General features: G+C 42.6%; 1 protein-coding gene across 4 annotated transcripts in view; it reads left to right on the top strand.

The window, feature by feature from the left end:
• The window catches only part of LRCH1 (leucine rich repeats and calponin homology domain containing 1), a 189,593-nt gene extending 175,942 nt beyond the window's left edge, over nt 1-13,651 (top strand). For 2 of the 4 annotated variants that reach the window (XM_059041865.2, XM_067016620.1), the window contains one exon: nt 4,857-6,836. In XM_059041865.2, coding sequence (XP_058897848.1) covers nt 4,857-5,063 — 207 coding nt within the window. In that variant the 3' untranslated portion in view covers nt 5,064-6,836. Of the gene's footprint in view, nt 1-4,856; nt 6,837-12,847 lie in introns of those variants that run through there. The other 2 variants (XM_059041864.2, XM_067016621.1) reach the window with 2 other exon arrangements.

Here is a 13,651-nt window from a genome sequence, read left to right as displayed (position 1 = left end):
CACCCCCTTGATTCAGTCGCGGCAATTTCTCCCTTGCCTCTGTGGCATGCATTGGCTTTCCAGTTAAGAGTTCCTTTGGGGGAAAAGTGTCCTGTTGCTAATTATAGTTTGAAAATCACTAGACCCTTAAGGTCTCTTTGAGCTGATAGTCCATAGACGCTCAGCTCCATCCCGCAGCGCCATGATTGCTTTCCCCCACCAGCTCCTCCGGGGCAGGAAAATTACCCCACGTGCCTCAAGGCACCCTGGAAAATCTGGGGGTCAGGTGATGTTGCTGGCACCATCCCATGGCCGCTTGTAGCGTTGATGCCCGTGGTCAGACTGTGCAGCTGTCTCTGACCTCTGGTGCAAGTGTCAACTTGATCTTGAACACAGGCTTACCCTTGGCGGGCTTCCAAATTCTTCACTGTAAACTCTTTGTATCACCCAGGAATCTGACTTCAATTAAGCCTTGGGGTCATGAGGCTATTTGTGGACATACTGAGGCTTCCTTGGCCTTTTCTGAGTCAGCTTGGTTACTCCTGGCCTCTGATCTTGATGTGGAGGATTCATGATTGGCTACTGGGGGTCTCCAGTTTGATCCAAATTTAGGGCTGTTTTAGGGCTCTTACTAGTATTGTTGCAGGTCGAGAGAAATCTCTCATTTGTGAAGCCTCAAAAGTATTAGAAAAAAAAAATATATATATATATTTTACTCACCAGGGCAGTATTTCACCTTGATTTTATATTTTTGGAGGGGAAGACACTCTGGTCTTTTTCTAAAGGGAGATCCCCTGGTCTCTCTCTCTCTCTCTCTCTCTCTCTCTCTCTCTCTCTCTCTCTCTCTCTCTCTCTCAGAGGAGACACCCTGGTCTTTTTCTGAGAGAAATTGCCCTGGTCCCTGTCTGAGGGGAGACACTGACGTCTCTGTCTGAAAGGAGGCTCCCTGGTCTCTGTCTGAGGGAAGATGCCCTGGTCCCTTTCTGAGGGGAGACCCCCCTGGTCTCTGTCTGTCTACCCCCTGGTCTCTGTCTGTCTACCTGATGTTAAATAAGTAGCCTTGGCCTCCAAACCTCTGTAAGGAGCAAGGTCCTTAATTTAACAGACTTGCCCTGTTTAGAGGAGGTAGGGACATGGAATAGAAATGCACCTTGTTTTCTAGCTGCCCAGCCCCTCCTGTTCATCGCTGTCTCCAGAGAGGAGTTGGGGAGGAGGGTCAGGGCAGCAACTCCGTCAGCTGTACAGGGCTCTTGCCTGCCAGGTAGCACAGAGGCCAGGGGTCCTCACTAGACTGTGAGAGGTGGAAGGTTTTCCTTCCGTATCTACAAGGACAGGTCCCTTGTTGTCCGGCCTCTGCATCAGCCAGATGGAGTTAAAAATAAAATCCTAAAGTACGCTGAGATGCTGACGATGATTGCATTGATACAAGTGGAATTATGGCCGAGTCTTCTTTTCAGTGCCTTTCATATTTGTATTTTGTTGACTTTTATAAGGAGATATTATTTTTGAAAGTAATTGCAAAACTTTTCCTACTTTATACCTGTTGTAAGGGTTTAGGACAGTTTATGTAAATGATCTGAATTTTTTAAATTGAAAGTCATTCTATAAATTGAAGCTACCTTTTTTGTTTGTTTGTTTTAAACTTGAGAATAGGAGAGATGAATTCCTTCGCCTCTTTGAACCTTATGTCTCTTTTTTCCCCCAAATCAATGACTTTAGTATCAATTTAAGTCATAACTAATAAACACTTTTGGGGGATGGTGAGATTCTTATTACAAGATTTATTTTAAGTTTCCATTTACATTGGTTACTTCCGAGGTTGGATGATCAGAGGTGCAGATTGACACCAAGTTATTATTTTATTAATGTAAATTTTTAAATCCCTAATGCATTAAGAAGAGCCGGTCTCTAGCTTGTAAAACCAGTCATCTCCAATGGTTAGTAGGTGTGTATCACCATTCATGTAAGAATCCTTTCCCGCTGTGTGTCTCCTGGTGGTAGAACCACTTCCAGTCAATGGTCTGACATTGGTCCATGGTTGAGAACAAATACTTTCTCAAAGCAGCATCTTCAAAGAGCTGAAATTGCATTTCTAGATGAATTAGCTTACTGATATTAGAGTTACTAAGTGCATAAAACTGGTGATTAGTTCTTATATATCTGGAGAAAACTCTGGAAACCTTTTCCTACCTCACTCCATTCTCTGCCAAATTACACCTTGTCAGTTAGGGCTTTATATTTTCAGAATGACCATCAACATTCTTGTGCTATGACATTTTAGATTAAAAATACTTTGTGAGCATACTGCCTTTCAAAATCAAATTTAAATAAACAATATATTCTAAATTTCTTAGACTTTAGTCTGTATTGTACTCAGAATGCCTGTAAATTAGACCTTTTGACAGATCTGTGTACATTTTTGTTTCTATCTGTAGTATTTGGGGAACCTGAGTTAATCTTTAATAGTAATCTTAGTCACACACTCTTGTGTTGACTTGTATGAGAATCAGTTAACTTCTGGCGATTGTGATTTCAGTTCACCGTAACGGGAATTAGCATCTGCACTTGCCTCTCGGGACTCTTGAGTGTATTAACTATGTTTTTTAAATGCCTTGCAATAATTACTAGTGCTCTGTAGATAGATGGTGAAATTTGGCCTCTTTAAATTTCCTTCCTTTTTAGTGTTTTCCAATTTAATTGTAAGAAAAAAATAAAGCATAATCTGTAAGTCCCTCTTATTAAGACTGAAACTTGGAAAGCCCAAGGGTCAGAAAACTCCCAGGTTCCCCTGGCAACTTCAGCCCTGGTTCCCATCATAGCATCCTTGAGGGACTGATCTGACGGCCATGGGCTGTGCAACGGGGGGTAGAATCAGAGAGCAGCCCACACTCCACACATTATGATGCTTCAGATTTTTGCCTCCCAGCCAGTCTTAGACCCCTACTTTTTTCCTCAGAGATCGTGATTTAATTTAAACCACCTGCTGTGGTCTGTGAGTCTAGGCTTTACCCACTTTAATCTGAATAAAGCCCAGAATCTGGGGCATCATGAAATTATTTCCAGAATGAGAAGAATGGTCTGTGTTGCCTACCCATGCGAGAAGTATACTACTGAATAAATACACTGGAAACTGCAGACAGTCTACTTCTTAGTTCTTTGATGAGAATTGCTGGGGAGCAGACCAGACATTTTCCATAGGGTTCTGGGAAATGTATTGAAATATATCCTGGAGATAAAATGATTTGCCTTGAACGTGGGAATACCACTTTGGTGACAATCACATTTTCGTGTGCATACGCCTTCTGTCTTCTGTCTGTTTTGCTCAGGGTTCACTGATTAAGCACACCATTGCAATAGAAAATTCTTATTGCAATAGGAAAGTACTTCTCTGAGATGTTTCCCCACCTGTTAATTCCCGATCAGCATCTCTGTCCCAGTGAAATCCATTCTATGTGTAGCTGTTTTAATTCTGGAGAAAATAACAATGGTAGCTTGATTCCTCTAAATGCGCTGAGAAAAGATGCACAGTCTGAATAGATATAACATGATTTATTAATATCCTTAAAAAAATCTTCTGTTAAGAGGATCTCTACCTTCGTAATTTAAGATTAGGAGGTTGATGGTCTTACTCAACGCACTTCCATTGATTATCCCTCTTTACCAGAGGGCATCAAGTTAACTGCAGAAGATACGAGCAAGACAGAATCTCTATCTTAGAATCATCTTTCAGTAGCTCTGTGATTTGCATCTGCTTAGCAGTGATGCTAAAACAAAGGGCAATATTGTTGCAAAGCATATGATAAAATATATAATATATATATTTTAAATGCTTTGCCTAATTTGGACATAAAGCTGCATTTATGAAATATATCACAGATATTTTCAATCCTTGTTTAATTTGGAAACAAAGCCAGAACTTGGGTGCATACTGACATAGCAATTATAATCATTTCTAATTTGAAGCTGCGGTCATTTCTGGTTCAGGAATTCAGGGTAACAGAAAACCATTTGCTTCCTGATAGCAGTAGGCATCCCGAGGTCAACTCATAGGACTATCTTATTTGTGTGTTTAGTTGATAAAGTAGGAATTCGGCCTCCTTACATGGTGACTGTCAAGTCGACTAAACACGGAGGCCTGTTCTCCCTGCCCCTCCCCCTACACAGACCTGTTTAGTGGTGAAGAAATTTACATAATTCCTCTCTGCAGGAATGTACTTTTATTCTAACTGCAGATCTAAGAAGCCTCTTTTAAACTTTTGGTTTATGTCCAGTTGTAAAAATGTGAAACTTAATGTAGTTTGGGGGCACATGCAGGGACATGATTAAAACCAGCATTCCCCAGAGTTTATCAATAATCCTAAAAGGAAAACAAATTAGGCGCATGTATTACCTTTCGGAGAGAAATACTTTATATTCAGTCTTCATAGACCAGGGTAAAAAATGCACTAAGAGAATGGTGAGGAAAGGTGGGGATGAAATTTTTAAGTTTGTATTTTTCCGTTCAGTAAAGTGAAGACCTAAATGTCCCAGGTGCAAAGCTCTTATTTTTATGCCATTGCTGACTCATGATACCCCTTAAATATTAAAACTGTTTGAATACCAGCAGGATGTATAAATTACAGAACCTTCTATTCCTCGATAGTGAGATTCTGGGTGAGGAATTTCTTTGTCCTATTTGCATAGACCGTGTTGGGTGTGCTGCTTTTTGGAATTAATTTAAAAATCTGTGGTGGAACGGGTTTTACCTGCTTGAAATAAGGGGCTACTCTTGCCATTTGCTAGTAACTAAAAATGTGTACTTCTTTTCAGCCGTTGTTCTGTGTATTTTTAATTGTATGCACTGTCTCTTTCTGTTCTGATGGCTGCCCTCGGAATAGGCTGACCTCTGCTCTCCGTATGACATCCTGCAGTTGGATTTTCGTCACATTCGAAAGACTGTTGACACTCTGCTGGCACTCGGGGAGAAAGCCCCACAACCAACTTCTGCCCTCCGCTCCAGGGACCTTATAAGCTTCTGTCTTGTCCATATTCTCTTTGTAGTGCTGATCTATATCACTTACCGCTGGAATGTCCTGTCTGCATAATGCCCGCATGTGCATCTCTACACTCTGCTCTGTCGCCCTGCTCCATGACAGGGTCCTTTCTCCCTCTGGGCCTTTGCCTTGCAAACTTCCATCCCTGTCATCTCTTCAGTAATCTCTGGAGTTTTGAAGCCGAACGTTTCCGCATCAGATTTTCCAGAAGCACAAACTTTACAGGAAGCAGCTCCCATTCGATAGTTTCTCTCACTGGCTGAGAAGCAGTGAGGACAGAGTGTATCCACACCTCTTGCTTCCTCGCCCCTTAGTGCCAGCAGCAGTGCTCTGCAGCGCCTCTTCTCTCTCCCAGTGAGCTTTGCTGCCCTGGGTAGAGCCGAAGAAGGTTCCAGAACAGGAGCAGAGGGGATTTAGCATATGAAGATCTTTCCATTGGGTCAGTATTTAAGTCGACTCCTAATTCAGGATTGGGCAATTTAACTGTAGAGGGAAGACAGAAAGCCAGGGTCCAATGTGGTCTCTAACAATCTTTAATAATGCCACTGTTGACCACGTTGAAAAATACCATCTGGAGAATGACTGCTTTGCTGGCCACCCAGCTGGCTTCCTCCCTGCTTCCTGCAGCAGGAGCTGTGAAGGGCACCAGGGAGAGTGACCCCCCACTTCCACCCTGAGTGAGCCCCTCTGCCCTGCTGCCTGAGACAGAGCTGTGGAGAAGGGCGCTGGAGAGGAAGGGTCCGGCGAGGTCAGAGTGCCGCCTGGAGGATCCACAGCGCGCCACTCTTTCTGCGTAGTTTTACTTATTCCTTGTCTGGTCTACTCTGACCGAGGCTCTTAGAAAAGCATTTTCCAAAAAGGGTTTCTATTTTTAACTAAGGTAATGGGTCATTTCGCTTTTTTTCGCTACATCACATCATAACTTCAGGTCTAGAATGTGATGGATTTGACAGTATTTATTTTCAAGTAAAGCCATGAGTTATGGAACATTCTTGGGCCTAGGGCTGGGGTTACTATGACGGGAGCCAACAAGATTGCTCTTATTTTAGAAGAATGTAGTTTCTTCAGTGACTTGAAATTTCCATTTAACCTTGGATTTCCAGTGACGTTAGCAACCTGCTTTTATGTGTAAGTAAGCTTAAAGGATTATATATTAATAACTATATCTGCTTTCGGAGCAATGAGATCAGTTTGCAGTTAAAGAAAAAAGACATTAGCATCTTATCTAGGACAAGATCTTCCTGCTTCTGGGATGTCGTTGTATAATATGAGACGGCCCTGCTCCATGGTGAAGACAGACTCCCCTGTGCTTCAATTTACATCTGGTTGCCAAATATTGTTTCTTAAATTGGGGGAGGGGGGGGGATGATGGAGTTCATGTCCTCAAGATAAATTTCTAGTTTACTCAACATGGAAACAATCTTTATAGATGGCTACTAAGAAGATAATTTTATTTTTCTGAACGTTTCCATGAATCCAGGGGACTTTGAGGATGTGGAAAGGTTACATAGTTAGAAGAATATATTTATAAAGATCCTTTGTTGGTAAATCAGATCAGATTTTCTAACAGGAGACATTCTTTACATGATAATGTCTTGAGTTAACTGAGCTTTTCCCTCCTGATTTTGGGTTGATTGGTGAAATCAACAGGGTATGTGGAAGTTATCTAACGTCGGTTGTGTAATAAGTAACCCGCGGATGTACTGAATTGCCTTTGGTGCTATCTTGTACTCTTCAATCTGTAACACAATAAAATCCCTTTGTACCATGTCTGACGAGCGCCCCGAGCCATAAGTTGCTTAATAAATACATTTTGGGTGACAGATCCAAGTTTTTATGGGCCCATCAATACGTAAACTTGTTTGCATCCAGAGTCGCGCTCAGCACTTCTGTCCAGCTCTGCAGCGCATTGAGGCTTCCCTTCAAGGATCACTGCCGTTTGGATTTTTCCTCTTGGAGGGGGCACAGGGGAAGAAGAGAGATGACTTACTGGGTGACCACCTGAAAGAAAATTCTGTCCGTGAAAACTGAGTAGCGCAATCCTGGGAGATCAGATTTAATTTTCAGTGCCGACTTGACATAGTTCTTTGGCTGTGTTCATATTTCAGTTCTGGCATCCAAAGTAGTTTTTGGATGCACTCTCACTTCTCATGTCATTAGTGTATCTGTACTGTAATGTGTTGCTCCTCTGGGGATCTGTTAGGTGGTATTTTTTCATCAAGTAGTCTGGTAACAAGCAGAACACAGTTAATTTAGCCCTTTAGGCAAAGCTTGGAATGAACTGTCTTGCCCGTTACTGCTCATTTCTATTCCGAATATTAGTAAGCCTCCTCATGGTTCCTCCCCAAGGCACTCACACAGCGACTCATAGGCTAGCATGATGCCTGCTGTTGCCACGTGACTAGGGATACTTGGCCAATGCACTTGTCATCTGGGAGGTGGTTGGGTGATTTATATGTGCAATAAATCTTCCTCTCACAAGGAAGACCATTGTTTTCAGTACTTACAATGCCTGATAAAAATTACCAAGTATTTATTTACATATTCGTTTTGAAATAGAAAGATCTATTTGAAATAGAAAGTTCTCTTTCTCCGGTTCTTCCAGTTGGTAGCAACTTGCTACTCCGTGTCAGGATTTCCAAAATATGTGACAACTAAGTGAGTTCTATTCGTTCCTTCTCGTTATGGATTTGTGGTTCGTATGCAGCTCATTATACTTGGGGAGAGACATATGAAACAGTGCTGGTGGGAAGGACCCTACAGAACTCAAAAGCAAGACAGCTGAGTAGGAGTTTCGTCAATGAGTAAATAAGTAAAGACACTTGATATCCGGATACTAGTTATTTGTGAGTAAGAAATTAAATGTAGGGCATAGTGGCTAGGGTTATCTAAAATCCATGCTGGTCTCTGTCATAAGGAAAAAGTGTGTTTCACCTACAGGGTAAAAGTCATGGACAGTAGATTAAAATTTCAGGAGCTTGAAAGTGGTTCTGGATGAGGTGAAAAATATTTTAATGTGATCTTCTTTCAGGAGATTAGGTTTTTAAAATTAGGCTTCAGATTTTGAAATTAGTTCTCAATAAACTCTCAGGTATATATGATAGAATGTACACTTTTCTCCTTAAGATTATGAGGGTCCACTTCCTTGCTTTTTCACTGGATTTTGTTTATGATTGTGTTCATTCATTCATTCCTCAAATATTGAATGAGCACCCTTTGTACAAGATGCCATCTTGGGGATTAAAAGGTGACCATGACACATGACCCTGTTTTCAAAAATCAGGAGTCAGCAACTTCTTCTGTAAAGTGCCAGTAAATATTTTAGGCTTTGTGGGCCATACCGTCTCTGTTAGGACTACACAGCTCAGCTGCTATAGTGTGAAAGTAGCCACAGACACTCGTAAATGTGTCTCAAAACTTTATTTACAAAATCAGCCTATGGGCTGGATTGGCCTGCAGGTTTTTGGACCCTGTGTAGTGGATCTAGTGGACAGATAAAGAAGAATTCAATGTGATAAGGTCCTGTGATAGATCAGGTACATGATTCTGTATATCAAACACTTGGACAGGGGGGCCCAACCCTGATGGGAGTGGGTGGTCTTTGAAGCCTTCCTAGAACCGTGATGTTTGCACTGAGGCCTTAAAGATGTGTAGGAATAGCCAGGTGAAGGGTGTATGGATTAGGGAGGTGAGAGAAGGGGTAGTTGTGTGTAGAGAATAAATGTTCTAGAAAGAAGGACTGGAAAGTAGCACAGCTGAAAAGCAGAGAATCAAATGAAGAGTGACAAGGAATCCTCTCTGTCTGGAAGAGGTTGACATGGTCTGCATTTCACGTTGAAAGCAGAAGCTGCCCCTCGGAGCCCTCACACGGCAAAGCAGGAACTGAAGTTCTCTTACATTAAAATGATGCAGACAGTTTTGTTTGAAGGTTCAATCAGTCAGTGCCAGGACTTTACATTTTAGAAGCAGACTGAACAACATGAAAAGTGCTGCATGGGTGACTTCATTTTGTCGAGCGGGGGGCCTGGCAGGAGGCCTGTGACTGCTGGGGAGTGTAAGAAACTATAGAAAACGGAGAGCCAGGCGGTGATGGCAGTCTGCCTACTCCCATGAGGCATTTGCCGCCAGAACAAGACGTCTGGCCCTCACTGCGAAGAGAAACCAGATGAGCTAAGTGGCAGAGCTAACGGCCTTCCCCGAGTCGAGGGTTCTCTGATGCCCACCTGACGTTGAATTTGGTGGGACTGGCCTGGAGAGGACTCCGAGGGGCCAGGGGCCTCATCCTATCTCCTGGGCACAGACGGGACCTGCTCGCTGGTTGGTCAAGGACCTTATGGGAAGCAGCATGATGTCGTGGAAGGGGCCCCAGCTGTCAGATGAGACACAAGTTTCAAATCCTGGTTGCAGTACTTACCTGCTGTGTGACTTCAGCAAAGTTAAACTCTCTATATCTCAGTTTTCTCCTCTGCAAAGTAGAGATGTTGTATCTACCTCGCAGAGTTGCCATAAAGAAAAGACCAGTGCAAATCCATAGCATTGGTGCCAGGCCTGTAGGAGGTGCCCCCAGAAGTCTTGCAAAGTTGGAATTTAGTCTTTAAGGCTTACCTGGCTTTTCCAACCCTGCTTGCTGTGGCTCAGAAGAGGGGTGGGTGAGGGCATAAGAGTGAATATTTGTTTCCGCCGTTGGAGAAACAATGCAAAGGACAGGACGAGTCCTTCAGACGGGGGTCAGAATATTTTTATGCAGGATACTACTTTATGATTCTGTTCTGTGCTTTAAAAAGAAATACAACAAAAGGAGCTCATGGGTATCCTAGAGCAGTCTGCTGCTACATTCTCAGTGAAAGCTACTCATCTCCTCTAACAAAGAAATTTTAATGCATTTAAACTCAATATAAATATTCACCTCTCTCCTTTAGATTCATTATGTACAAGGTGAGCTGTCATTTCCCATCAAGCTATAAATCTGCAGCAGTTCCTTCCCCATCATGACTTGTAGCTCACTTCAGGGGTCCCCTCCCCCATGGGATATGCAGTGACAGGACTAGAAATGGCCTCTGGCCATCCTCAAAGCCCCTCCATATTTCTGGCAGACTCGCCTTGCTTGTCGTGTCAACCAGCATCTGAAGTCATGATTCTCATCAGTCTCCCTCCCAGTCCTGTGATAGAACAACCACAACTGCCGTGTTTTCATAAGGTTTCTATGATCTGACGCCAGTCTTCGTAGGTACCTCTAACCCTATAATGTAATCTGAGGGCACCTCAGGGCTTCTTAGGAAGTCCTAATGAAAAGAGAAAGCCAGAAAGGATGCAAGGGATACCTTTTTATGTCTCTTATTTACTCCTTGTCATCAGCTGTAAGGGTGGAAGGGAGAATTTTGAACTCTGCATCTGGTTTAGGAGTGAGGAGACCAGGAAGGTGAGAAATGCCTGGGAGAGGGCATGACCTTAAGCTGACTCGGTGTGTGACACCTCCCAACGTCCTGTTAGCAGTATCTTCCCATCCTTGTTTCTCTGGAGCCCCAGCCCTCCCCAGGCATGACCTCGAGCGTGGAAACTCAACTCTGCAGACCACTGGCGCCACCACTCATCAGTGGAGACATGTCACAGCTCAAGCAGGACTCAGGATAGCCCCCCTCAAAGCCATGGTGCACAGAGATTAGGCTTTGTGCAGATATTAGTTCTAGAATTCAGGAACACTTGTGACTAAACATGGGGGAACACTGAGGTCAAGAAGCAAAATATCTTGCTCACAATGCCTTGGGCAAATCTATTGCTTTAATATTTCTATTCACGGTCCTTGCCCAGTGCTCCATTATTGATCTCAGTGTTTTTCTCACCAATTTGTTGAGCATTTATGTGTCAATATAAAACCCTTTGTAATTTAATGCAAATAATTTTTTTTAGTTTGTTTATCCTTAATTTTTTTTTTTTTGGACACACAGAAGCTGTATACTCTCAGGTGATCAATTGTTTCTATCTTTTCCTTTGTACTTTTTATATCACTTTTTCATCCCCATCCATTTACTAGAGAAAATATTAAATACGTATCTATATTTTATTGGGAGGAATATTGTGGACTTTTTTAACATTTAACTCTTCAACTCATCTCAAATTGATTTTAGCATATGGTATAAAGTGAAGACTTATTTTTTTTCCCCAAGTAATACCTTGTACCAGGAACTTAACCATAATTAGCAGCCATTTATAATATCCTCCTGGGGGTGCTGTGGAAGCCATACGAATGAGGAAAATATATCCCTGCCCCCGTGGGACCAGCCTTACCAATGAAATGAGATTCAGGTGATTTCACAAGCCCACAGCAAGCAGAAGGTGTCAGGAAAGGGTACACAGTGACCTCTGGCTGCGGTGGAAGCAGGAAGCACCGTCCATCCTAGCCTAGTGCCCAGTTCACAACTCAGAACCTCCTGTTCTCTCTCAGGCTGACATTTGGCTGCTAAGTTGGCAAGCAGCATAAACTTGCCTCCCCTCAACACACCATTGATGACAATCCTATTTGATACACAGCAGCCACTTGAAATAATTGTTAAAATTGTATTTTAAAGAATCGGCTGTTTTATATTGACAAGTGGCCATTTCTCAAGGCCTGGAGCCAGAGTTTGAGCTACTCTGAATTTACCGTAAGTTAGGGAAGTGGGAGGGATGGGGGATGGTAAGGCTACGAGTGTAGAGCCCACCAACATTTCGAGGTTGTGGAACAGGTTCTTGGAGATGTCATGATGTGTCTTTGGATGATCTTTTTAAGAGCACAGTGCCTGCATGTGGGGTACTTAGTGGAGAGTCCTGCATTGACGCAGCAGGAATATCTGATTCCTCCAGCAAGAGAACTGCAAGGAAGCAGTGCTGACCAGAGACCTGATTGGCTTCATGTTAAACACTGTGTCCACCGCCTGGGGCTTGACGCAGCTCCCAATTTCAACTGTCCTTAAGACCAGTGGTTATTGGACTGTGGAAAACACACCATCTTTGGGTAGATGAGAGGGAGGTTTGCTGTGGAGTCGTTTCCCAGCCAAGGAGACACACTCTGGAAGGAGATTCCCTTGTATGGTATCAGACCAGGGTCAAATGACAAAAGTGTAAAATTATTTTGTTTTTGCTCTTTGGTAAACTGGTGGTTGAGCGTGCAGGGTGCCACACACAGGGGGTGAGTCGCCTGGATCATCTTCCTTGAGTAGTATGTGCTGGACACTTCCCAAGAGCAAAAATACAATATGAGAAAGTAGTAGGATATTTGTGTCTTTGACAGTTTTATAAAAGAGTCTTAGAAGGGAGGCTCTTAAACGCTGTGGTTAAAATTACTTATTGACAAGGCTGTTCATAAACTGTGAAGAAAGCATGCCTCCATTCCAGAGATCACAGGAAATAAAATGAACTAAATCAAGATTTATGGTCAGTGGAATGGTGTGTGGTCTGTATAAATGAGTATTCAAGTTCCTTTAAAATGTGTGAGAGGCTGTGTGAAATTTTGCTTTATAAGAATATAAGCTAATGTGTTCTTGGTGGGTGGTTTCCGACTGACGGTATGTAGCTCACTTATTTAGTGTTAAGGTTTTTAAAAAGTGTTTAGCTCTTTTGCACATTTCAGGATGATTGGAAGTCTTTCTAGAGCAACCTCGCTTGTGGGAAATCATTGTTTTCTTTGCAAACACAGAGAAGGTCTTTGCAAAATGAGTTGAAAGCTAGGGAGAGAGCACAGTCTGAAGTGATTAGATAGGCATACTTCAGAGCTCGACTTAACTCCTGTCAGTGGTGTCTCGAGATTTTATAATTAGATTCCAGTCATCTAAAAATCAATGCTTTGTTCTTCCTTTTAGGAAAAACTGTGTCTGCCCCATCACATCCTTGAAGAGAAAGGCCTGGTCAAAGTGGGCATCACCGTTCAAGCATTGCTAGACGTAACTGTAACAAAGGCTCTATTCACATGAGACCAACTCCTCTCCTTTGGGTCGTGGCTCAGACGCTTTTCCGGTCAGAGATCATAAACTCTCCTCTCTCTCAGCACCTGCCCCCTCCAACCTCCCACTCACTGCTTGTCAGTTCCCCGACTCTAGTTGAATTGACCGGAGGACACAAAAGAAGATTTTCTACCTTTCATAACTGACTCTGACATTAAGACCTGACAGGTATTTGCCTAAAACCCCGTGAGGGGGCTGGTTCTGAAGGACCAAGCAGCTCATCAATGCCTTCTACAACCTCCTTCATCCCTTCCATCCATGCTCACCCACTGCCATTACCAAAACACCAAGCACAGCCGTTTTGCAGCAAGATGCATTTGTTTTATTAAAACCAAACGCGATGTGTATTTTGGGGGGGTTGGGGAGGGGAACTTGCAGTCAGGTTTTTTGCCACCAAATTTTTCAAGAAGTTTCTTGAGACCATTGCCTTTCAAAAAAACTATTTTCGACATACAAAATATTTATATAAATATTATTTATTAGTGAGTTGTTATTCATCCTTTGGATGCAAATTGTAAATTAGGAAACTATTTTATTACTGCTTTTTTGTGGTTAAACACTTTATTTTAATATTATAAATATTGAGTTATTTTCTATCCTCTTTGGTGTGCAAGTAGTTAGTTCTAGGTCTCCACAGTCATGTTTTCTGGTGTATATGACGCA

This window comes from Kogia breviceps, chromosome 16 (genome assembly GCF_026419965.1).
Source record: "Kogia breviceps isolate mKogBre1 chromosome 16, mKogBre1 haplotype 1, whole genome shotgun sequence".
NCBI lineage: Eukaryota > Metazoa > Chordata > Mammalia > Artiodactyla > Physeteridae > Kogia > Kogia breviceps.
This window is presented reverse-complemented; position numbering and strand designations above follow the sequence as displayed.